This window comes from Zeugodacus cucurbitae, chromosome 6, assembly GCF_028554725.1.
Source record: "Zeugodacus cucurbitae isolate PBARC_wt_2022May chromosome 6, idZeuCucr1.2, whole genome shotgun sequence".
In the NCBI taxonomy this organism is placed as follows: domain Eukaryota; kingdom Metazoa; phylum Arthropoda; class Insecta; order Diptera; family Tephritidae; genus Zeugodacus; species Zeugodacus cucurbitae.
The window spans coordinates 44,822,175-44,849,874 of record NC_071671.1 but is presented as its reverse complement, the minus strand read 5'-3'; the positions used below and the strand labels follow the sequence as shown (position 1 = coordinate 44,849,874).

The 27,700-nt window shown below is 34.8% G+C and overlaps 1 protein-coding gene across 3 annotated transcripts; it reads right to left on the bottom strand.

The window, feature by feature from the left end:
• Positions 1–5,810: 5,810 nt before the first annotated feature.
• Positions 5,811–27,583, bottom strand: LOC105209833 (uncharacterized). 3 transcript variants are annotated; one of them, XM_054235219.1, is made up of 9 exons: positions 27,428–27,558; positions 26,363–26,404; positions 20,934–21,113; positions 20,554–20,868; positions 19,873–19,967; positions 15,015–15,192; positions 14,647–14,937; positions 14,148–14,233; positions 5,811–6,343 (listed from the first exon to the last, which is right to left on the bottom strand). In XM_054235219.1, the coding sequence occupies exons 3-9, from the start codon at positions 21,078–21,080 to the stop codon at positions 6,196–6,198; spliced, it is 1,260 nt and encodes a 419-aa protein (XP_054091194.1). In that variant the 5' UTR covers positions 21,081–21,113; positions 26,363–26,404; positions 27,428–27,558; the 3' UTR covers positions 5,811–6,195. The 3 variants fall into 3 exon arrangements, with proteins under 3 accessions (XP_054091194.1, XP_054091193.1, XP_054091195.1); XM_054235218.1 differs by lacking the exon at positions 26,363–26,404 and having other exon boundaries at positions 27,428–27,583; XM_054235220.1 differs by lacking the exon at positions 26,363–26,404 and having other exon boundaries at positions 27,446–27,572.
• Between the last annotated feature and the right edge of the window lie 117 nt (positions 27,584–27,700).

Sequence of the window (27,700 nt, the reverse complement as noted above, 5' to 3'; positions counted from 1 at the left end):
CGTTAACCTGTGCATTTTCTAACGAAATTAATTACACCATATTACGAAAAAGAACATACGGTTCATAGTGAAACGAATATACATACGTGTGAAACTGCTAAACGTTAACCTGCAGATTTCATAAACTTAAAGTGTATAACGGCGTAAGAAAACGAAAATTTAAAGTTGCATTTATAACCTAACCTGCAACAAGTAAAAACGTGTATCATCTTGAACATTCGATTTATATACATATAAATATATATATACATATATAAAACGAAGTACATAATATTTTAACGAAGTACATAGTACATAATTTAAAAAAATGAGAAACATTGCATCATTGAGTGTAGTGCAACTAAAACGGCTGTTGTTGGAGAGTATTTGCTCTACAAAAGGCACAAAAGCAACACTTTAAGTCGTTTGAGTGAAACGATCGGGTCGGACGGAATCGAAGTCGAAGAGGATGAAAACGAACAAGTCGAACAACAAACATCGCCCCTAGAAGACAGTGAACAATGTGATGATAGAACACAAAAGACATTGAAAGAACAAATGGACGAAATGCGCGGCATTTTACAAAATGTGTTATCATATATACAAAATAGCACCCAAACTCGAAGTGTGCCTAATGAAAATACAAGTAACATTGAAAATAGAAACGTCAATAACATTTCCCCTTTTGGAAATTCGAATGCAACTGTAACGCGAAACAATTATTCGGTGCGCGAAATAGCAGAAACGATACCAGACTTTGATCCAACAAATGACTATTCGTTGTCATCAGAACAGTTCGTTGAACGAGTAAATAGTGTTATCCGTGCGTATGAATGGGACGAAAAGTGTTTATTGCTTGCCGTGTATAGTAAAATGAAGGGAGCAGCACGATTGTGGCTCGATGCGACAGAAAGACTGCATTCCAATTGGAACGATTTTGCGAAAGACTTAAAAAACGAATTCGGTAATTATCCTTATGAGGCAGAAATACATTACGAAATGCAAGGTGCCGTACGTAGACAAAATGAAAAAGTAGACGACTACTGTTTTCGTGTTTGTGCACTTGGGAGGCGATATAAGTTGAGTGAAACAGCAATAGTTAAATACGCGAGAGAAGGACTAAGAAATCGTGAACTACAAGTGGCAATCGCGGCCCAAAGAATAAATACAATGAGGGAATTAAGAGAAACATTAAACGAATATAAAAGAAATGTGCCGATAAATTCAAACCGAAGGGTAACGAAAGTCGAAATAAAAGAATATGAAAACAATAATATAAACAAAAACGAAAATTCTAATAAGAAGTTTGAACCAAAAAGTGTAAAGTGCTATAATTGCGATGAATTCGGACACATATCGAAAAATTATCAAAAACCTCAACCGAAACAAAGATGTGAGAAATGTAATAAAGTGCATACAAGATATGATTCTCAGTGTAAATCCGAAGCAAAAATACGAAATACATTTTGTGTAAACGATGAAGTTTTTAAAGTTGACGTATTATTAAATGGACAGAAATTAAAAGCATTTATTGATACGGGTGCTCAGTGTAGCATGATTCGAAAATCGTTATGTGAAAAACTTAATTGCAAACACATAAAGTGTGATATACAAATCAGTGGACTATGTGGTGGTAGTCGACATGCGAAAGAGTTAATGAAAACAAATTTAACAATCGATAACATTATTATACCAGTTACCCTGTATTTGGTAGACGATGAATTATTACCTAGTGACATTCTATTACGACAAGAAAACTTTATAAACGATATGCGGTTAAATATTAAAAACGGAAAAATAAAAATAGAACGAGAATATGAACAAGAAATTAAAGTTGAAGACATAAAACGTTGCGTTAACGAAAATGAGATTATATGTGAAATAGACGATAAACCTGAAAAAACAACGTTAATGAAAATTATAAACGATAATAAAAATGTTTTTGCAAATAACTTAAATGAACTCGGAAAAATCGATTTGGTAAACATGAAAATTGAATTAAATTCAAATGAAATTGTGTCTCAATCTCCATATCGTGTACCAGAACCTAAAAAACAAATTGTCTCTGAAATGATAAACGATTTACTAAAACACGATATAATACAACGTTCAGAATCACAATACGCCAGTCCAGTTGTGATTGTAAAAAAGAAAAACGGTAATAATAGGTTATGTATTGACTATCGACGTTTAAACAAATTAATTGTAAAAGAAATATTTCCACTTCCAAATATGGAAGAATGTCTTCAGGAAGCAGCGCGTTATAAATATTACACAACGTTAGATTTGAATAGTGGTTACTATCAAATTGAAATTGAACCAGATAGCCGAAAGTATACATCTTTTGTTACTAACGACGGTTTATACGAATTTAAAAGAATGCCATTTGGACTGAAGAACGCTCCAATAGTATTCCAACGCTTAATGTCAAAAATCCAAGAAAAAGCAACGAAAGATAATATGATTCATTATATGGATGACATACTTATCTGCAGTAATACATACGAAGAAATGTTCCGAAAACTAACAAAAGTTCTTAAAACTTCAAGAAGAAGCTAATTTGACATTGAATATTTCAAAATGCGAATTTTTGAAAACGACAATAAATTTCCTTGGACATCAAATATCACCGAATGGATTAACTCCAGGCCAAGCGAAAACGAACGCAATACAGAATTATGAACGACCAACGAATGTTACAGAAGTTAGAAGATTCCTACGATTGAGTGGATATTTTCGAAAATTCATTCCAGGTTACGCAATAATATCTGAACCTATTCGAAAACTATTACGTAAAGATGAAACCTTTAATTGGAACTACGACCAAGAAAAAGCCTTTAACGAGTTAAAACAGAAACTGACGTCAAAACCTCTACTAGTCGCATATCGAGTAGATGGAAATCACGAAATTCATACAGATGCTAGTTCAGCTGGTTTAGCAGGAGTATTGTTACAAAACGAATGTGACGGATTAAAACCAGTTGCGTATTACAGTAGATCGATGAGCGATACTGAAAGAAGTTTCCATAGTTACGAACTTGAAATTTTAGCTGTAGTTGCAACGTTAGAACGATTCCGGTACTACATCGACGGTAAAACAGTAAAAGTTGTAACTGATTGTAGCGCTGTTAAAACTGCTATGAGTAAGAGAGAACTTATTCCACGAATTGCTCGATGGTGGTTAAGGATACAAGAATTCGATATCGATATTGTACATCGTCAGGGTAGACGCATGGAACACGTCGATGTATTAAGTAGGTGTCCAAACGAGTGTGCTAAAGAAACGGATGTAGCAACTCTACGAGTAGATAAAGTCTCGATAACATCAGACGATTGGTTGTTTAGTATGCAGCTACAGGACGACAATATAAAACAGATCGTCGAAAAGATTAAGAACAAAGATAAACAAACTTTGAAAGAATTTTGTATCGAGAAAGATAGATTATTTAGAATCGAAAAAGAGAAGAAACTATGGGTAGTTCCGAAAGCGTTAAGACATAAAATTGTAGAAGAATGTCACGACAAAAATGGTCACTTGGGTTTCGAAAAGACCATTGGCAAGATGAAAACGTACATATGGTTTCCACGAATACGCAATTTCGTGAAATCATATTTAAAAGCATGTGTTGAATGCGCATATAACAAAAGTCAAGGCGGAAAAACTGAAGGACAGTATCATTTCGATAACATCGTACCAATACCATTTAAAACCGTTCATATGTATCATTTAGGACCATTTATCAAAAGTACGAAAAGAAACGAACATATCTTAGTGATAGTTGACGCTTTTACGAAATATACGATCATTAATAGCAACGAAGCACGTATTAGAAACGTTACGAGAGATTACCAATTATTTTGGAGTTCCTGAACGTATCATTATTGATAGAGGTACAGCCTTTACCTCAAAAGATTTTAAGAGCTACTGTGTTAACAACGATATTAAACATATACTAAATGCAGTACGAACACCGAGGGCAAATGGTCATGCCGAACGAGTTAATCGAACACTTTTGTCGATGTTATTTCCAACGACAAACATAGACAAAAAGTGGGACGAAAATCTACACAAACTGCAATGGTCAATGAACACAATGAAAAACAAAACTACGGATAAAAGTCCCCATGAACTTTTATTTAGTTTTTCACCGAGAGATATCCTTCAAAACAAAGTTTTGTTAGGATTACACGACAACAATCTAACAAGCGAAGAAGATATCCAAAAACTACGAACAGCAACTTGTGCAACAGTAAACCAGAAACGACAACAAGCTAAGAAGCGATACGATGATTATCATGCAAAACCAAAAGAATTCCACGTTGATGACTTAGTGCTAGTCGAAAATGAGCCTTCTAGTACTGGAACATCGAGAAAGCTGGAACCGCGTTACAAAGGCCCCTTTGTAATTAAGCAAGTGCTTGGTAAAGACCGTTATTTACTTGAAGACTTGCTAGTAACAGACCGAACGTCACGTCACTATACTTCAGTTTATGCATCCGATAAGATGAAGTCATGGTGCCAACTTCCCCCTAATTTCGAAGACGATAACGATGAAATTAATGATGAAAACGACGAGTATAGCGAGGGCGCTATACATTGCCAGGATAGCCGACTGTAAGGTAACCCTGTTAAAGAAACATTAATTTGACTTGAGTGGCAGCACCAACTCATCAGAAGCGACTATTGAAGAAGACGATCAACAAGAATTCCGAGAGGCAGTCGCCATTCAACAGCCGAAGGATCAAGTCAGACCTTTCAATTCAGAAATAGGGTTAAGTCTCCCCATTTAGTTGATTATATTGTTAATAATAAAATGGGATTTAAGCTCCCTTTCAAAAGTAAGTACTAGTGAAGATATCGATGCAGAACTTTGCACAAATACTACGTTTATAGTGTGGCAACCCCATTCTAAAAATCACTGAAATCGGACCATAGGTTGTCAAGGCCCCATATATCGAACATGATTACCTCGGTGCTTCTAACCTAATATTATGGTTTCCAACTTTCAATGGACTTTTTGCACTATATATGACGAATATGTGGGTCAAATTGTGTATTATATAATATTAATAAAGTTAAATAAATAAATTGCGAGAGTGTAAAATGTTCGGTTACACCCGAACTTAGGCCTTCCTTACTTGTTTGTTATTTAATTTTGGGCATGGGTTGCACTCTCCAGTCAAACACCTTCTGAAATACGACATTTTTCGTTTTATTATCAACTTTCATGGATTGGCATTGTCATTAGTTAATATTTAAAGCGAATGCAAGATGAATCGGAAATTTAAGTCGTTTAAACTCATGTTGGTAGGAATCATCGAGATGCTCGAAATAAGAATCCTTCTTTTTTACCATCAAACGCGTTTTGGTGCACAATTTTAGTAGATTGTACGGTGGTAACCCAAACACATCCAAGGATTTGAAAAATTCACTTGGTAGTAGATACCTTCATTTATTACACAGTCAATAGATTTGAATGAATGTAGTGTACCAATGATCTCATTGTGAATTATGTAGTTTAAGTCATCTACATCTTTATTCTTAGCACTCATAATTGCTCGCCCACTCAACCATTCATTATTTTTTGTGATTGGGAATACCTTATTGATAAAATAATTTTTCCATAACACAAAGTTACAGAAATACGAAATCATTTTGATTGACAGTAAAATCATTGCCTACTTTTGAAAAATAAACTTCTGTTTTATATGACGTTCTCGTCGCGGTAATGGAATAAAAAGTATCCTATGTCCTGCCCCCAATTCTAAGCTACCTCCAAACTAAATTGAGGTCAAATCGGTTCAGCCGTTCTTCAGTTATAAATAATGTATTTAACAAGACTTTCTTATTTATATTTATGCACAAGATAACCTACTGGTTCTAAAAATACATTTAGGCAATTGAATAAGCATAATCAATATCAATATGCAGTATACATACAAACACACTCACTAACATATATATTTAGATAGTTAAGATAATTCTAAAATTTGTATATGAATAAGTTAAAAACCAAATAAAATCAGAATGAAATAGTTCTCACTCAAGCTTGTGTTTCAAATATTTCCCCGACCCCCGGTAAGAGGTATTTGAAATCAGCTTGTTTTAAACAATAGAATTGTGAAAATCCATTACTTTATCTTAAACTAATCCGGACATTCCTGAATTGGTTTAACAGCGTCATGATAGTACTCTAGACCACAGCTCAACTTCCTTCAATAATTAAACCAATTATAGCTCGAGTAATCTAGTGCCGCTGTACGGGCTTGATGCTGTACGGGAAATGCTCGTTTTCGAAAGTGTAAACGTTGCTCAGCTAAACTGCTTCCTAAATAGATTGATTCTGGCATTGACATTGTGTACCTATATTTTTGATAAAAATAAAAGTATCATAATATATTACAAAAACGAAGTAAGGAAGGGCTAAGTTCGGGTGTAACCGAACATTATATACTCTCGCAATTCATTTATTTAATGTTATTCAGATTACACACACATCGTTCCGAATATTCGCCATAAATTCACTAGCATAACGAAAATCATAATATAGAGTATATGGGGGCTGGGGTAATTCCTGGGCATTTGGCTATTAATTTTCGCCACCAAGTTACAGTATATCCAAGATTATATGATCACTAAGATATCTAACATATTAACCGATCTATGTACAAGGTCCACGAATAAGATAAGGAAATGGCCCTTGAGAATTTATTTGATATAGTTTACGATATATGTATAAAAAACTTATTAAAGGGCGGGGCTATGCCCACTTTCCCCAAAAAGATTACATCAAAATATGCCTCTTCCTCTCTCTTCTGTATGATCGTTTGTATCAAATTTTACTTTCATAGGTTTCTTTATGGTTTTGTTGAAGCGCTTGATAAGTTTTCGGTTATCGCCATTTTTTGGGCGTGGGCCGATTGCGTTTATATGCAATACCAACTTCCACACGGTGCCAAGGAATATGTGTACCAAGCTTCATCAAGATATCTCAATTTTCACACAAGTAAACGCTTGCATGGACAGACGGACAGACTCTTCATCCTGATCACAATGGTATTATATAAATGTAGAATCCTCTGGTATCGGATTCATAACTATTCTTATTAATTTTCTTTTTTTTTAACTGATAAAATACAGCAAGTTTATTTGCTCTTATAAAAATCACACTAACTAGCACACACAGCGAATTCTGTTCGCCTTCACATTACTTTATCAACTGATCAACTCAAAAGATGCAACGTCCTTTTATTTCAATTCGTTCTTTCAACAATATTCAAAGTACCTAACGGTTCCTGCATATTTCTTCACTCTCAGCTGAAGACGAACAGACCTCACTCAGTAACAGTTATTTTCCATTGCTGCTACAATGTGCGCATTTACAAATCAAAATACTGTAATACATGCCGCCCAATGTGTCGCCTATTTCAAACGACGCAGCTGCACAAACAGTGTCCTGTTATATTTCAGAACTACATACACAAACAGTGTCCTGTTATATTTCAGCACTACATACACAAACATTGATCTACAAAATATTTGTACTAGCGTTCTCACATACGCACATACACTGATCGACATAATATTTGTACTAGCGCTCCGACACGGCCTTCCTGACAAATCACACGTCCTCGTGTGTAGACTTTAAATCGCAATATTCTAACACGTCAGCCGTTAACTATAGCTACTGTTTACAAACATTTCATTAATATCATTCCTTTAAAGGCTTTATCATTGTCTCTGTCATAGTTTCTATTTCATTTGTCTCTTTCAACATTTTTCATTACTGTCTCTTTCAACAGTTCCATTATATTTTCTTTCTAACCATACTTAACAATTCGTTCATATTTCAACTTTATTAACTGGTGTAGGTCCTTTTACAGCCAATTACCGACCCCCGCCATAACAAGTCCATCTGTTATGGTGCGGCCATTATCAACTGGTGTAGTTCCTTTTACACCCAACTATCGACCCCCGCCATAACAAGTCCATCTGTTATGGTGCGGTCATTATATCCCCTCTTGCGATTCCAAGACACCTACCGTGTCTTCCATATCATCATTCCTCACTTGGGAATAGGACTCATCTACTCTTGAGTCGTCCAAATCTTCATCAACTTCTTCGCTTATTTCTCTATTTGCTCTCAAAATTTCATGCGCATACTTATAAGTTCTTTTAGTTGTTAATGATTTTAAATCATTCCTATCTTCGTCTAGTAATGCAATTATTTCAAATGAACCTTTAAATTGTGGGTCGAGCTTTGTTTGGTTACACGCTTCATTTTTTTAACAACACATGATCTTCTTTATTATTTTTACCTTATTCTTATCAAACCTATGTTTGCCATAACGAACATTAGCTTCCATATTTTATTTAGCTTGTTTTCTAAAATATTCCTTATCACTTAAATGATTAGGCCAAAAGGTCAAGCTTCCCTACCGATTAGCATTTCTAATGGTCTGACCTTGGTAGTACCATTGCCCGTGCAATTCATTGCCAACTGTACTTGGACCAAGGCATCTTGCGACGACCTCTCAATGGTTTCGACGGCGGTCAACATACTCTTACGCGTGCTCATTACACGTTCTACCTGACTGCTTGTCCTGCTCACACCTGGAGCAATTCAATGTAGCTCAATTTTTTTTTTTGAGAATAACAAAATTCATGGAATCCTGAGCTCGCAAAATTACGGCCCTGATCCGCTATAATTCGACTAGGCACGCCAAACAAACATACGACGGCCTTGCTATAACTATCAGTGTCAATGTTTAAAGTGTGATGAAAATAAACAAATTTTGTGAACGCGTCTTATCAAAACAATTACGTACTCCTTTAAATCGTTTTTTTTTCACTCATCTTTCCTGTTATGTCTATATGCACTGTGTGCCATGGAATGTCTACTTTAGGAATCGGATGTATTTTCAGCCAATCTACGAACGTATTTAGACATATTTGCGAACCAATAATATCCATAGACCTTATCTAACGTTTTCTCCCAACCTAAATGCATAATAGATTCGTGGACGTGATGAATCACTGCCCATCTAAATGACCTAGGTATAACAGGTAAACATTTTATTTTACCGCTTCTTTGTATTTTTCTATATAAAACTCCTTTTCTTAATTCATATGTTTTATCTAAATTTTCTCGCAATTCGTTATTTTTTTAACTTAGTTAATAACTCTGTTAACTCAAGATCTCGTTGTTGCTCAGAAACTAGCCAATTATCACTTATCTCAGTCGATTCAATCCGTTTTTCAACTATTTTTTTTTACACTCGTACATTTTTTTATCAGTGGATTCCTTGATAAAAAATCTACATGTGCCATTCGTTCTTCTTTTGTATATTGGATATCAAAAACGAATGACAGTAGAAAGGCCCACCATCGATGTACCCTCGGTGATAGATCTGATTTCGTACGGCTAGCTTTTAACGAATCAGTAAATACTACAAATTTACGACCCTGTAAGTAATGACGGAAATGCTTAATGGCATTGACGACTGCCAAAGTCTCAAGTTCATATGAATGGTATTTCGATTCAGCAGGTGATGTACATTTACTAAAATATTCAACAACATAAGGCTTTTTGTCGATTCTATGTAGCAATATTGCCCCATAGCCAATCGAACTGGCATCCGTGTGTAATTCTATGGTATATTGAGGGTAAAATATAGTTAGCACTGGCTCCTGGGTTAATGCAGATATTCGCCCCTATTCCCGTTGTCGTTATCGTTTTAAAACGACTTAAGAACGCCTATTCGGCGTTAACGACATTTATCGAAAAAAAAAATTGAGATTCCCCAATTTGAAACGACTATAGAAACGACATAGAAACAATCGTTTTTTGTCGTTGCTATAATTGTGAGCGACATAGAAACGACGCGGTTGTTTGAAGGAATATTTGAAGTGAAGATGAAAATTCCAAATCGGAAACAGTTTGAAATTTTTATTTCTGAAATGGAAAAATATCCTGCATATGCCAAGGACTTTAGAAAAGGGATAAATCCTTTAAATTTCGATTTTTTGGGAGGGATATTTTTTTCTCAAAAAAAAAAAAAAAATAAATCCATTCCACAGCCATCTCGCGTCGGAAATTGTTGGCATTAATAAAATTGCATTTTTATATCTAAGAATATATTTAAGATATGAAAGATCTTAAAATTCAAAACGAAGAAAATAATAGTACTCCAACAAGAGAAGGAGTTAATAAACAGATACCCATGTCTCCTTTGGCTGGTCCATTAGTTAGAGTATTTGGATTAGCCAGAAGCAAGGAGCATGAGACGCTGGAAGTATAACATATTTTAGAAGAAAGTTTAAAGGACGCAGATGTCACCACTACTTCTTTTAAAAAATCAAATAAAGATGGAAGACTAACATTGTTGTACGTAAGTACAATAATTACAGTGATAACGTTGTTTAGAGTCAATATAGAATAGCATAAAATCCATTAAGGACTGCTTTAAAAATGTGTCTCGTTGCATAAGAAAAGTATTTTTATATGGGAAAAGAGCTCCTTAAAGTATACTATATAAAATATGTAGACAAATTTCGATAACTTTTCTTAGGCGTTACGATATACTTCAAGAATACCAATTTAGGAACGAAACGACGATAAGAACGACAACGACAACGGGAATATGGCCGATTATTTTTGAGCGAATTCTTTCATGCTCTAACAGCCAAATGAAATCAGAGTTTTTCTTTTAGGTAAGCCTATATAACGGTTTTAAGGTCTCTGAAAATTTAGGCACGAACTGCCGAAAGTAAAAAGCTTGTCTCAATTGCGTTACCGTTTTTCCATTGCTCACTTTAAATCCCAGATATTCTATCCTAGTTTTAAGAAAGAAACACTTTGTTACATAGAATGAAGGTTTCCAACACAATCTGCAATCGGCGACAATAGTTTTATTTTGGCCACAATCAAAACATCATCGATGTGCACGATGGCATAAGTGTATGCCTCATATAATTCTTTAATAATAGCTCCCTGAAACACAAATGGAGCGTTTTTTCAAACTAAAAGGCATAGTTAAAAATTCATATTGACCTTCGGGCATCACAAATGCGGTGCGCTCAATTGAATCGGGATGTACCGGTATTTGGTAGAGGCCACTAGCCATATCGAGACATGAGAAATAACTTGCCCCACGTAATCTAGTAATCTGGTCAGAAATTAAAGGCAAAGGGTACTTGTCTGTGACTGTGTTCTCATTCAAGGCACGGTAATTGACACAAAGACGATCACTACAACTTTTATTTTTAACAAGCATCATCGGACTGCCGAAAGAACAACTAGGACGAATAATATTGAACTTCAGGAGCTCATTGTTTTTATGACGTACATTCTCTTTCTCATCTTCGCTAAGTCTATATGGCCTACGCTGCACTGTTTTTTGTGGATCTATTAACCTAATTTCCAAATGCCCTGTTGTTACACGAGTTTGTGGTATTCCCTCTATAAACAAATCAGAGTAGCGTTTCAAAATGTTTTTTAAGGCCGTCTTATCGGAGTTACTCAGGTCGCCATCGGAATCTACAAGATTTTCATAACTATCAAAAGTTACGACATCAACTCTTTTTGATTTACAAATACTGAATTTTTCAGCGTCTATTGCTACACTAAAGCCCTGGATTAATATTTCGCGACCAATCAGAACATCATATTTTGTCCGCAACACTCTCCTTAATCAAGGAACATTCAGCTCCGGAGTCGAAACAAAATGGAACGGACTCACCTGATAAATTAATTATTCCCCTAGGTGGAGCCACCGTGCAAATGTCTACATGCTTCTCGTAGATCTTTTCTTCGCTACTTCGGATTTTGGAACATGATGTAGCGTAATGTCCCATTTCGTTGCACTTGAAACATCGTATATTGGAACGATCTTTTACTCCAGAATTGCTGCTCCCGTTCTTGTTATTTCCTTTTGCGTTCTGTCCCCTTTGCAGTCGACTACGGCATTCGGCAATTTTATGGCCAATCTTTCCGCAATGATGACACTTTACTTGGAACTTGGACTTCTTCCGCTCTGGACCTGTTGAATATTCATCTTCTTCGATATTACGCTTCTTAAAAGCATTAGCCTGCAGTTGTTGTTGTAGCTCATTGCGACTTGCTATGTTAGTAGTATATACCCAGCGCAATAAACTGTTGTCGATTTGTGCCATATGAGTCAACGCTACCGACACTGCAATTTCGTCCAAGTCTTTAGATTTCCACTTGGACATGAGTGACGTAACTATTCGACTTCCATATTCTGCTAAACCTTCTCCCGATTTAGGACGACTATGCAAAATGTTCAGCAGGATTGCTGTAGTTGTCTCCACTCCCACGAAGCGTTGAATAAACAGCTCTTTAAATTGTTTCCAGGTTATGCCTGCGAAACATATTTGTGATAGCCATTGCGATGCACTGCCATCTAGCGCCTTGCTTAATGCCATCATAAGTGCTCCGCCTTCTAAAGGATTTTCACCAAAAATAAGGTCCACCGTTCTACACCATGCGAAGCATCCGCTCCAGCAGAGTCGGAATTAAACTTTGGCAAAGCAACTTGGACAGGCGTTGCGTCTGCTGATGGCCTTGGAGTCTGCATGGACTTGATTATGTCCATTAGGTTCCGGTTTTGTGCTTCAAGGGCTGCTAGGATCTGGTCGGAACCTTAAACTGTAGGCTCAGTCAATCCCACTTCTGATGTAGAATCCTCTGGTATCGGATTCATAACTATTCTTATTAATTTTCTTTTTTTTTAACTGATAAAATACAGCAAGTTTATTTGCTCTTATAAAAATCACACTAACTAGCACACACAGCGAATTCTGTTCGCCTTCACATTACTTTATCAACTGATCAACTCAAAAGATGCAACGTCCTTTTATTTCAATTCGTTATTTCAACAATATTCAAAGTACCTAACGGTTCCTGCATATTTCTTCAAATCTGTGCTCATAAGAACGCGTGTATTTTAATATTTGACAGATATCGCTCGTCGCTTGTCGTCTTCTATGCGTTCAGCACTTCACTCTCAGCTGAAGACGAACAGACCTCACTCAGTAACAGTTATTTTCCATTGCTGCTACAATGTGCGCATTTACAAATCAAAATACTGTAATACATGCCGCCCAATGTGTCGCCTATTTCAAACGATGCAGCTGCACAAACAGTGTCCTGTTATATTTCAGAACTACATACACAAACAGTGTCCTGTTCAGAGAACTGCAAAAATCACTATTTTCTTGATTTACTCATACGCGAACTTTTTCATTCAACTCAACTCACTGAAAAAAACAGAGTGATGAGTAAAAATCAACTCAATTTGCCATACACATCATTCTTTGGATTTTGAGCCCTCGGTTCAAAATTTCTCACTCAATTCAACTCACTGAACAAAAGTCAGCGTTCAATAAAATGAGCCTGTGTTGACGAAAGCATCATTCGGTTCAATTTGAGTTGATCGATTATGAGTAAGCAATTAGCGACAAGACGACACGATGTGAGCGTTACGACTGCATGTACCGTAACAATTTCTATGCAGTTTGTTGTTGTAGCTTGTCTTGTTCTTCTTCTCACATTTCATCTGTGCAGAAAAAGTGCCGCTTGCTGCGCGCATGAGTAAAATCATACGAGTTGATTTTTGCGAGTTGAGTGTTGTTCTTGTTCAAAACAATGATTGTTGAACCGAATGAGCAAGCGCCCGAAATCATTATATTGAACACGAGCCGAACAAACTCGGAGTGAAACAAAAAATCGCACACACACGAGTGAATTTAAAATCAACAACGAAAATGTGAGCTCAGGCAAGTTTGATCGGCTGATCCGAACAGTGTGATTATTCGGCTGTTGAGCGCGTACGAATGTTTTTCATTCAGCAAATGCCGTTCTCTGGTCCTGTTATATTTCAGCACTACATACACAAACATTGATCTACAAAATATTTGTACTAGCGTTCTCACATACGCACATACACTGATCGACATAATATTTGTACTAGCGCTCCGACATATATAACCCGTTATCGTTTAGTTTTGGGTGTTACAAACTACTATAAGGTGAACAACATGTTGCGAGAGTATAAAAAATAAAAATCAATTGCAAATACATAAATGTTTATGTGCTATCGATGGCCGTTCAGTGATAAATTACATTTCTCTCATCTATACTCACCTATATTCAGGTGACATATGGGATGTTGGATGTATCTCCACAAAATCCGTTTGTTGACTCGAATCAATTTTTGTGATTAGAAGTACCTTTTAAAAGAAACACCACATATTAGTATTATTAAACAGTGAACAATAATTTTTTTAAATATTACGTCATGATACTTAAAAAAAAATAAAAAATTGTGAAGCATTCCTTACAAACATTATTTTAGTATTGACAATTTGCCAAAGGCTTAAATTAAGATGCTGTCTGTGACATCTATAATACAGTTGAACTTCCATAACACGAACTTCCATGACTCGAAAGTCTCCATTGCACGAACTCTTGAATTGGCAATAGAAGTTAAAATTTCGTACAAATTCCCTTCCGTAACTCGGAAGTCTCTCTAACTCGAAGGTTTTGTGTGAATTATTGTGATTCGGGTTAGGGAAGTTCAGCTGTATTTTCAAATTATTAGAATCAAACGAAAAAGTAGCGTTTATTCCAAATTTATACTAACGGGCTTAATCAGCTCGTCCTCAATACGCCGCTGAATGATTTCTGCATCCGATAATACATCACGCAGCGCACCATTGAGCTGTTTAACGCACTCTTTCGCATTTAGCGCAATATTTGACACTTTCAGTTGTTGTACATTGAATAAATTTATTACCAAAAGATCTCGACTCTTTTGAGCTAATAATATATACAATTGACCATGTTTGCGATAGCGCAGTGCATAACGAATGCCATGAAGATTCCAACGGTCGGGTAAGTCTTCAAAACCCTCTTCATCGCTAGCTATTGTTTTCTGGTTTCATATAAATATATTAATACACAATAATAAGCATTAATATGCTGGCAAAATACATAATAGTTTACACTTACATCTTCACCCACACCCAGGCATTCAAACGCGTTAAGAGCGGTCAAGTTGAGATGCGTATAGCTGACCAACACGTCTTCAAAATTACGCATATTTTTCGCATGTAAGATATCAAAGAGCTCCCATAGTAACGATATATTTATAGAGCTCGCCATTGTTTTGTACTGTATTTGGTTTTTTCTAGATAAATTGCAAAGAAATTAAAATGAGTTGGATCTAATTCAATTCAGTAGGAATTCTAACACTCACTGGAATACATAGCTACAAGCACTGTTATTGAAAAATATCCACAAACATTTTAAAGCACGCTGAATATTACTTGATAACGTAAATATAAGTATGTTAATAAAAAAATAAAACCACCAGTGGGGTTCGTTAAGGGGTTAGATAGGTTTAAAATTTTCAAAATTTGAAAAAAAAATCTTATTAAATAGCGCAATGTGTTTAAAATATTATCCAATAATATCAAATCAATCCGAGTAATATTCTAAGATATATACCCTTTGGAAGTTCCGCTTATCACTACGAATGTAAAGCTTTACACTCATTTATCTCAAAACTCAATTTTTCTAGTCGATGGATATGATAACTCAAAAAGTTTTGAAGCGATTTTGTTCAAATTTTGCATACACATTTGGAATAACATTATCCAGTTAATGAACTACCCAATATATGTCGAAAATATTATTGGTTTATTGTTTTTAGATGAACCAATCATGAGTTATGATATCCACCGCAATACCTTTTTTTTTGGACACGTCATGGGAGATGTGGTGGTGCGGTTGAGTTTTGGAATTTTTAAATAAAGATATCACAAAATAGTGTTTAAACATGTATCTTTGAAACGCTGAATTGTTTAAATCAAATATATGATTGTATATATTTAAGAAAAAATTATAAAAATACCCATGTTCTGAAACCTACCTAACCCCTTAATCAAGAAATTCTTATCAGTATTGTGAAATAAACGAGTGGCATTAAAATGCTTCCCATTTCCTTTCTTATCGAAATTATGCTTAAAGTTTTCTGGTGACTAAACCAATATAACTCATTTCAGTCACTGCAAATCATTTTTAGTGTAATTGAGAGAGAGAGAGAGAGAGAAAGCGGCTGATAACACTTTAAGACCAAAGACCCAATAATCATCTAATAACAGTTTTATAAATTTTTTTGATATATTCAAAATAATATATATCTTATAAAAAATAATAAATCCTAAATAAAAATCCTAAAATTAATAACAAATACTCATATAAATATTATCTTATTTTTATTCACTTGTTATCTTGAGAACCTCAACGGGCTCATCGAAGCAGGTAATCATAAAATGATCGTTGTTTACTTAAAGATGAAGATGATTTCTTGTTTTGATTAAAATATCGATGTTCATCGAAACTATCACTACGAGCAACGCTCAAATATGGATTTCTGTTACTATAACCCACATAGGACGATCCGAGGGTTGAGCTCAGATTACTAAGATTTTCATAGCAACTGTAATTTACATTTCTGTAAATAATTAAAGAAAAATTATAAGAACACATATGAACCAAATGTAGTAGAGTTGGTTTAAAACTTTGCACCGTTATTTTAAAATTGTTTTTATTCTGCTGAATTGTAGCTATAACCGCCTAAGCGATTTCGACGGCCTTCTAAGCACTGGGCGTTTCTTCAACTGACAGATTGGCACCAAATCGAATAATGAAACTTTCTATTTAACTGATTCATCGGTCAAAGTATTCATCATTACAACAGCAGGAACTGAAGACACGCAAGCTTTTATTTACATATAAGACTATATAAGATAACCAATAAGATATTATACAGTAATAAATATAATACATGATATAAGCAAGAATTCAACACAAACAATTTTCAGAACGACTAGACGGTTAAAAATAATTATTGCGGTTATCGTTATGAGCTCAGAAACTGAGTGATACTTTTATGAAATTAGTGAACAGAAGAGCCATGATGTCTAAGAAACAATTTCTATAAGAGATCAAATGTCGGTGAAGTTACTGAGGCACATACTTAACCCTCCGATGTTCATATGGGTCTGGCCAGACCCATTCGATCTTTAAATGTATGTAGATCTGAGGCTTCTTAGTCCATGACTTCCTAAAATGTAGTGTGTTAAACACAATGAAGTAGCAAAATTAAGATTTTTGCTATATTTGTTGTGAAAATAATAATTTTAAACTAATTTCGTTTATTAAGCTCACATGGGTCTGTGCAGACCCATATAAGATTTTCATGTAAATTGGTTAACCGTTAGGTGTAAACAACTAAACTGTTAGCGGAGGCAGCGGCAGAGATAATTTTTTAGTTGACATTTGACAATTGAAGTGAACACGTGTTTTTTAATTAGTGGGAAGTGTTTTTTTTTTAAGAAAATGGAACAAGTAAATATGGATGAAGTTGATGTGTTGACGCGTTTGCTTCGTAAGCTAAACGCAGCAAATGTGAGTCCGGAAGAACGTCAGCGACTTCCGGCACAAATTGAAGAAATTATGGGACAGGAGTCCGATCCATTTGAAACAAGTGGCGACGTAGAAGATGATGAATATTTTCCAGATGAAGATGACTTCGGTGAAGCACCAGATATAGAACAGGAAATCGAAGGCCTCGTTGTCACAATGTTACAACTTTTACTCGTAAAGGGCCACTACGAGGAGCGTCACCGAGTCATAAAGCTCTTTTCAAGCTATTGCTGTCTCCTGTAATCGTTAGTATCATTGTGCGGGAAACCAACAGAAAAGCCGTTGAAGCGTTTCGTCTATGGACTGAAAAGCATCCCAGTAATAAACAGCGTTCTTGGGTAATGACTGACGATGACGAAATGTATGCTTTTTTTGGGATGCTACTTATTGCTGGTGTATTTCACTCGAATTCTCAGCCAGCGAAAGAATAGTTGACCAGCTACAATATGCCAATTTATAAAGCCACTATGTCATTGAATCGGTTCAAGAGCTTAACTACTTTCATTCGTTTCGATAACAGTGGTACTCGTGCTGAGAGGTTGAAGCAAAGCAAAACTGCTGCCCTGGACGATGTATGGCTCATGCTGATGGCCAATTTAGAGAAATCATACACTCCGGATTGTCATGTAACCGTCGATGAACAGTTATTTCCATATCGTGGGCGCACTCGATTCACCCAATATATTCCGAGTAAGCCGGCAAAATATGGCATGAAAATGTGGTGGATTTGTGACTCTGTTTCAAACTACCCTTTGAAAGGTATAATTTATACTGGAAAACCACCAGGTGGCCAGCGAGAAACGAATCAAGGTGAACGGGTCGTCATGAAATTGATGCAAAATTATATGGACAGCGGTAGGACTGTTTATGCTGACAATTTTTTTTCAACATACAACTTGGCAGAAATGTTGATGAATCGTAGAGTGGCTTTTGTCGGTACCGTAAGAAAAAATAAGACCTTCATTCCGCATGAATTGCTTAACCCGAAGCGTGATGTTAAAAGCACTTTATTTTGTTATCACAATAATAATATCGGTCTGTGCTCGTATATGGCAAAGCCGAAAAAGCCAGTAATTATGTTATCCACTGCCCATTACCGTCAAAGCACCGATCCATTGAAAGGATTCAAGCCAGATCAAATTTTGGACTACAATAAATTTAAAGCGGGGGTAGATACAATGGATTAAATGTTGACGGGCTATTCGTGCAAACGCTCGACAAACCGTTGGCCACTGGCAATGTTTTATAATATGCTGGATATTGCCGGTTTGGCCTAATTCATCATCTATGACGAGCTGAATCCGGCAAAGCAGAGTGATAAGAGGCGCTCATTTATCATTGAATTGGCACGGCAGCTAGTTATTCCACATATGACGAAACGGGCGACTAACCCATTAGTATGGAGGTTTGCTCATATAAGACAAGCAATGAATCTTTTCAATATCAAGGTGAGTATGAATTATATACACACCTACATATATCTCCGCGTATAAAGATATGTGTATGCATGTATTCATATTTACTAATTTAAAATAAATTATTTCGCTACTTTTAGGTACCGGAATCTTGTCCATCGACATCAGATGCAACACAGCAACAATCATATGCTCAAGTTGCTTCAAAACGGTCATCGTGCTACCATTGTGCTGCTTCTTCTTCGAAAAAGCGACGTAAAACTCGTTATAACTGCAGCAAATGTAATCGTCCCATATGTCTTAATGAACATTCCATGCAACTATATAGTTGTAAACCCAATTGCTCTTCATAATTAATACTAATCCGTTCAAATAAATAAATAAAATTATTTTTAAAACCGTATTTCTTACATTATTTTTATGGGTCTGCACTTACCGCATCATAAGGCACCGAACATCGGAGGGTTAAATATATTAGGTCTATAACTTTGCTTCAGCCGTTTTTTTTTGTAAATCTAAGGTTTTTTTGTATAAAAATGGTTACAAAAATGTTATTCAAAATATTGGCCGTCTAGCTACTACTTTTGACCATTCCTTCTGGCAACATGCGTATTCCGTGCAAATGTCGAGAATTCGGTTCAAAAAGTGACATTTTATGTTGAGAATAAGTTTGGGATGCAAATATTTTGTTGGGTTAATGTTGACACAAATGTCCAAGATCGATATAAAACGATTTAATCGATTTAATAGACCCGTGCTAGACCCTAGAGACATCTATTGGAAAACGGCGGAAACAAAGCAACCTAATAGCAGCCATAAAATAGTTGTCAACTTGTGAAGCGAAGAAATAGCTTGTACTTGTATGCGTCGCTTAGGCAGTACCAGCTGTCATAAAGCAGAATAATAAGATTATGAACGCAGAGAAGTCAAAATTTATAGTAATTAAAAAAGCATATTTTTACCTTGTATATGGTCTAAACCTAGGCGTTGAAGGATTCGCCATAAGATAACCATTCGATTCCGTGTTTATTATCGTTTGTCTTCTCCAACCCAATACCTTTCAATTTAAAGATTTTTTATTATATCTTGAGTATATATTTACATTCATATGTACATGTGTACGACATATATATATATATATATATATATATACATATACACAGCAAAAAAATTTATTTACAAAAGATGTGAATTTCAACAGCTTGGCTTATCATACATATGCATGTACATTTGTATATTTTCATACACAATTGAATTGAATTTTGAAATTAAACAGTTTGGCTTATCTCCACACAAATTTGAATTTGAAATCTCGAACGGAATTTGAATTCGTATTTCCAACCGATGCAAATTTCAACAGTTTGGCTTATGTATGTATGTATATACAAGGTGTGTTCAGAAAATAACCGGAGTGGGAAAATTAAAGATTTCGCGGTCTTGAAGATTCCAATTGTAAAGTATGAAAGGTGTTTGGCCATTTAGAAGAAGCGCTGGCATAAATTCATAATATCGATTGAGAACTATTTTGAAGGCGACAACATTAATTTGGACAAATGAAGATTTTTTTTCAAAAAATAAAATTTCCCGTTATTTTTTGATCACACCTCAAAATCAAAAAAAATATTTTGCCTTTGCAAACTTACCGGTTTGACAAGATTTGCTTTTAGACTTTCAACCATATATTCCGCTTTGGGTATAAAAACTTTTACGGGTGTTGTTCCACGTTGTTTTCGGCTGATTAATTTCTCAAGCAAAATTTCGAATGTAGAAGTGTTACCGTTGCTTGGATTGGTTAATCTTATATTTAAAGAACCTTTACTACTCGAATTGGCTGTCAATTTATACAATTCCTCATTCAGATAATAATACAGTTTATAGACACCGTTATTTTTATTCCAACCAACTGGTAACAATGCAGAATGTTGCCCTTCGCTATATTTAGTAGGTTTAGAGCAGTGCTTAAGTAAAAAAAAAGGTACATTGAATTTAATTTTCACAAAAACATAAAATAATTTGAACTTACCGCACCATCAAGCCCAATGCAATGCATGCCACATTGCATGGATAGTGTGTAATGTGTTAGTAGTATTACTATATCCGCTTTATTTTTAATTGTGGTTTCGTAGATTTTATAGAGTAACTCGAAGCCCCCTATTTGATTTTGTTCCATTCAAAATTTAAAATTTAAAATTCAAAATTAGTGCTGTAAAAAAATGGAAATCGTCAGTAGAGTTTTTAGCTTGTGTCAATCTGTACATACCAACAAAATGGTATTTTTTTAATGTGCTACAAGCTTTAACGGTGTCATAAGAAATACAATAATTTTGAAATAGGTGTTTTGCGAACGATTAATGCTTAATTTGAAATTTAAACCACAAGTTCTTTGTAATTTTTTTATATATGGAGATAAATATACATATGTACATATATGTATACTTTTTCTGAATCACCAACTTCAACAGAGCTCATATGTTAATACTATGGGATCACGTTAAAGGTTAAATATGCCAAATGCGCTTGATAAGGATAAAGCAAAGTTCCCCCTATATCATTGTTTAAGCTTAATAACCCGTACATGCACTGCTATAATATGATGATTGACTACCGAAGGGAAACCGAGAGCACCGAGAGTGCGCTTCGTTGTATCAAGAAATTCAAAATTAGTTTATATAAAATAAAAGCTCTACAAATTAATTTAACATCCGTCTTAAAATCCAATTTAGAATCACTCCTATTTACTACGATCTCTTGCTATGTCTAACGTACTTACAGGAAGCGGATTTATCTCATTTCAATCGTTGATATGAACAGTTTGAAAATTAACCGTTATAGTAAATACTTTCCTACATTGTATTTTCAAGCACAAGAGTACATTACATTCCACAATTGTGACTCATTATTTATGAGTGTTAATGTAAAACCAAATGAATGAATGTAATATAAAATTTCAAGAGAAACGATTTTGTATAAGTTTTAAAAATATAATTGAAACACACACACACACACTATGATCGTTAAAACGTGATCAATGGCCGAATAACAAAACAACAACACACATAACTTCGTGCACTTCGTTAATATATTCGGAATCTGTAGTATTATCAACAATAGTTTCTAAATTTTCCTCGATTACAATACAGCAACCAACTCGGAGTCTACATTTTCCTTGCATGTAAAAAAAAAATATCTTCACACTTTCAAAACCTATTTGGCAAGCGTGAGATACTATATTGTCTAGAAATAATAATAAATTTCTATTTTACAACTCCATATTTTTGTCAAATTCCCCTAACCATCATGTATACTTTTTTGAATGCCGAATTATCGAAATTTTCTAATATCGGTCGATGCAAATGCATACTTGTACATTTGGTTTTATCCGGGGAACCCTCCTTTTTAATATATTCACGAACATTTCATTGAGTTTTTTACGTTTTATACGCCTATGAGGTGTACTTGTACGCCCAACATTGACTTTTGTGGGATTTGTTATGAAAAAACAAGTAAGGAAAGGCTAAGTTCGGGTGCAACCGAACATTTCATACTCTCGCAATTTATTTAGAGATTTACCTATATTTTCGGTGCAAAATTACCCTTAGGCACTGAGTTCTTCATGTTTGATATCAGGGGCCTTGAAAAGTCATGGTTCGATTTTGACAATTTTTCCACAAGTGATGTCACAGCTCAAATACAGTATTTGTGTAAAGTTTTATTTCGCTATCTTTATCGGTTCCTTATGTATACATTATAAAGTGAAAGAATCAGAAGGATTCAAAATTGAGTTATATGGGAAGTAGACGTAGTTGTGAACCGATTTCATCCATTTTCCACACGTGTCATCAGGGTGCCAAGAAAATATTATAAAACGAATTTCATTCGAATCTGTCGAGTAGTTCCTGAGATATGGTTTTTGACCCATAAGTGGGCGACGCCACGCCCATTTTCCATTTTGTAAAAAAATCTCAGTACAGCTTCCTTCTGCCATTTCTTATGTAAAATTGGGTGTTTCTGACGTTTTTCGTTAGTGAGTTAACCCACTTTTAGTAATTTTCAACCTAACCTTTGTATGGGAGGTGGGCGTGGTTATTATCCGCTTTCTTTCATTTTTGGACTGTATAAGGAAATGGCTAAAAGAAACGACTGCAGAAGGTTTGGTTTATATTGCTTTATTGGTTTGCGAGTTATATACAAAAAACCTATTTGGGGGCGGGGTCACGCCCACTTTTCCAAAAAAATTACATCCAAATGTGCCCCTCCCTAATGGGATCCTATTTTCCAAATTTCATTTTCATAACTTTATTTATGGCTTATTTATGACACTGTATAGATTTTCGGTTTCCACCATTTTGTGGGCGTGGCAGTGGACCGATTTTGCCCATTTTCGAAAGCAACCTCCTCAGGGTGCCAAGGAACATGTGTTCCAAGTTTCATTAAGATATCTTAATTTTTACTCAAGTTATCGCTTGCACGGACAGACGGACAGACGGACGGACAGACATCCGGATTTCAAATCCACTCGTCATCCTGATCATTTATGTATATATAACCCCATATCTAACTCTTATATTTCTTGGTGACACAAACAACCGTTATGTTAACAAAACTATGATACTCTGTGCAACAGGTTGCGAGAGTATAATAATCTCTTTGTTCGTTGAGAAGAGTGTCCGCTCAGGGAATAATTTTACGGTGAATAATTGTTCGCGTCCGCCCAAGAGTGTCAATATAAGAGAGCGTCATTTGTTCTAAAAATTTAACATAAAACTTGTCGCATGAAAAAGTATAAAAGTTGAATTAGAGAATATCTAAATATTTTCACCCATTCAATGAAAGAAATTATTGGACACTTCACGTAGGTTGCGTGAAGGAATTTATATGTTTATACAATAGCTTGTATGGCCAAATAAGTGCGTTGAAAGCTTTCAACACACATACTTTATAATTTGTGCAACAAAAAGTCAAACAATCCATTATATAAATTAAATAGTTTAATGTTAAATATTATACATTTGAACTTCTCTAACGCGAATCTCCATAATCCACAAAAAACTTCGAGTTAGAGGGACTTCCGAGTTACGGAAGGTAATTTGTATGAAATTTGACTTCTCTTATCAAATCAACAGTTCGAGATATGGAAGTTCAACCATATTATTATTAACAATTTGTAAATTTTATGCATGTACACTTGTGCTTATATAATGAAGCCACGCCACTAACAGAATGAAATTTTATTCAAAGCTATTTTTTTAGCGCATAAATGAAACTTAATTTTACGAAAAATGGAAGAGTTTTTTATTGAGTTCAGTACAGAATATATATTTTTATCTCACTTTTAGCTTAAAAAATATTGCGTTTATTCGCTTAGCCCATCCAAAATACTGTGCTCATATAATTAAGTCACCTAAAAAAAATAATTTTCTTGACATTTTATCTTCCCTAAAGCTAATATTTAGTTGTATCCTTTATTACGCAACACTCCATAAATAACCATTGATAAGAGGTTTTCGTGCAGTTACGACTTTTTTAAGCTCTCCCATAGATTTTCTATGGGTTTAGGTCCGGGCTTTGAATTTTAATATTTCGACTACTTATCCAAGTTCCAAGGTTAAGTTCTTGCAAAGGTGGTCGCCTAAAAAATGGTTTTTCATCATTGTCGAACACGTTGAATCAACAAAATTCGAGGATTGAGAGTTCTTTCAGAGATGGGCTTTAGCAAGCGCTTTTCTCTTATTCATATTTTTTTCTTGGAACATTTTTGTTTTCGTCTTGCTTAGCGGCAATTTAATGTCCTTCTTGACTTTTTACGCGGAAAATTTTCAAAAGTCTTATTTTGTTCATAAAACTGAGCAGTTTATTAATTTTTTACGGGAAACCACTAAAACATCTATAACTTTGGCAATATTTTGATATTTTTGACCACATTCCGATGTGACCTTTCTTTCGCTTGAAGTGGTGGCTTTATTCATGGCGGCTATGACCAATTTTTATACTCTCGCAACAAAAGTTGCTAAGAGAGTATTACAGTTTTGTCCACATAACGGTTGTTTGTAAGTCCGAAAACTAAACGAGTTAGATATAGGGTTGTATATACCAAAGTGATCAGGGTGACGAGTAAAGTTCAGTTGTCTGTCTGTCCGTCCGTGCAAGCTGTAACTTGAGTAAAAATTGAGATATCTTAATGAAACTTGGAACACGTTTTCCTTGGCACCATAAGAGGGTTAAGTTCGAAGATGGGCGGATAGGCGAAAACCAAAAACACATAAAGAGCTATAACTAAACCATTAATAAAGTTATGAAAATAAAATTTGGAACATAGGAGGGGCATATTTGAATGTAATTTTTTTGGAAAAGTGGGCGTGACCACTCCCCCAAATAGGTTTTTTGTATATATCTTGTAAACCAATATAGCTATATAAACCAAACTTTCTGCAGTCGTTTCTTTTAGCCGTTTCCTTATACAGTCCAAAAATGAAAGAAATTTGATAATAACCAAGCCCACCTCCCATACAAAGGTTAGGTTGAAAATTACTAAAAGTGCGTTAACTCACTAACGAGAAACGTCAGAAACACCAAATTATACATAAGAAATGGCAGAGGGAAGCTGCACTGAGATTTTTTTACAAAATGGAAAATGGGCGTGGCGTCGCCCACTTATGGGTTAAAAACCATATCTCAAGAACTACTCAACCGATTCGAATGAAATTCGGTATATAATATTTTCTTGACACCCTGATAACACGGACAAAAAATAAAATAACTCAATTTCGAATTCCATCTCATTCCTTCACCTTATAATATGTACATAAGGAACCAATGTAGATAGCGGAATAAAACTTTACACAAATAGTGCATATCATCTCTGGCTTCACTTCTGAAAAAATTGTCGAAAACGGACTATAACTTTTCAAGGCCCCAGATATCGAACATGTTGATAATGATAAATTTTAACCGAAAATATGGGTAAATCTCTCAGATAATTTAATGTAATTCAGAGGAAATTGTTTTCTTCTAATAGTGTGTCTCTGCTCCAAAAATTATTAAAATCGGGTCATAACAATTCCATATACCTAATTATAGGTTTTCCAAAACTACGGTAAGCTTTATTCCGCAAATATGTATTGGTTAATATGTGAGCTATCTTAGCAAAATTAAGTGAGGGTATAGTCTTGGTTATAGTGTACCTTGCTGATGAAAATGAATGAAATCGGTTCAGGAATTACCTCAGCCCTCATATACTATACATATATGACGATTTTCGTTATTCTATTAAACTTTATGCCGAATGGATTAATTTGTATGTTATCTTCATAATATTTCTTCAATAAATTGCGAGAGTATAAAATGTACGGTTGCACCCGAACCTAGCCTTTCCTTACTTGTTTTTTAATAGCTCTATTTAGTAAAAAAAAGAACAATATAGATTTAAATTGTGGCGAAATAAATTTAATTTACCTTTTTAAAACAAAATGACTTAATTATGTGAGCACACTTTTACTGAAAAGAAATGGAAAATTTATAAAAAAAAAGGTCTCCCAAAATTAAAATATTGAAATGTGATATAAATCGACAAAGTTTCTAGGATAATGGAATGTTTGCTCATGCGCTATAAGGGTTCTGACATAAAAGAATATACGTTTTTTGTCTAATATTGTAAAACAGTACTGAATGACCTAATTATATGAGCTCAACTTTATATCATATATTTTAAATATTCTACATTTTAACTATTTTTACTGGCAAACGCATATATGTGTGATAACTGGCAACCCTGTTATAATATCAGATGCCAAAAGCGCTGACAAATACATACGGATGTGTGTAGAAGCTTTATGTGCTGAACACATAGAAGACGACAAGCGACGAGCGACATCTGTCAAATATTAAAATACACGCGTTCTTATGGGCACAGATTTTTTGACAACAGCACGACTACGCGACAACAGGCTTGTAGTTGTCGTTGTCGCCAAATTAGAAATGTTTCTAATTTTGCCGACGACAATGGCCGCTGTAGAGCTGCCACTAACATGTGAAATGTAAAATTATTCAAAGTACTCACAAGTATGACGTTATTTTGCCAGCAGAAACGTAAAATAGCTTTGATATATCATTTATAATAACAATCGATTATTTAAAACAAATAAATAGACTATTTTTCCATTTTTTGCACAAATAATTTCACTTTGAACTAAATGTGTAAATTTTAGTGAAGTGAAAGGTTTCAGTACGACAACAATGAAATTGCTATTTTATATGTCGCTGCCGTCTTCAAAATGTTCAAGACGCTGGCTTCAAAGCGACATTTGTGATTAGCCGTCGCTACGTCGTGTCGTGTCGTCGTCTTTGTGTTCAGCACTTTAAGCTTTATTTCTGGTTATATTCACAAAGAGAAGACAACTGCGATAAAGTATTGAACAATATACCAATATGCAATGATAATTCTACCAATTTATCTTGTTGTTTTGCGATTACTTTCCTTTGTCATTAAGTTAAAGTTCACAATTTACATATTATACTTACTTATTTATTGGTTCTTACCCAACGGTAAAGATAATTTCATGGTATGTATATGTATATACTTATTTCAATTTTAATTTTCATCCAACCGACTGTATGCAGCTTTATATGCTAACTACGTGATATTTTAAAAATATTCTCGCTTTAATAGCAATTATATTCGCAATACAACAACAATATAGTACATACATACATGTCAGAGAGCTGCAACGGGTATAACATTTTCGTGCACACTCGAATCTGTAGTCTGGTTTTGTTTGATCAAACTTTTCAGCG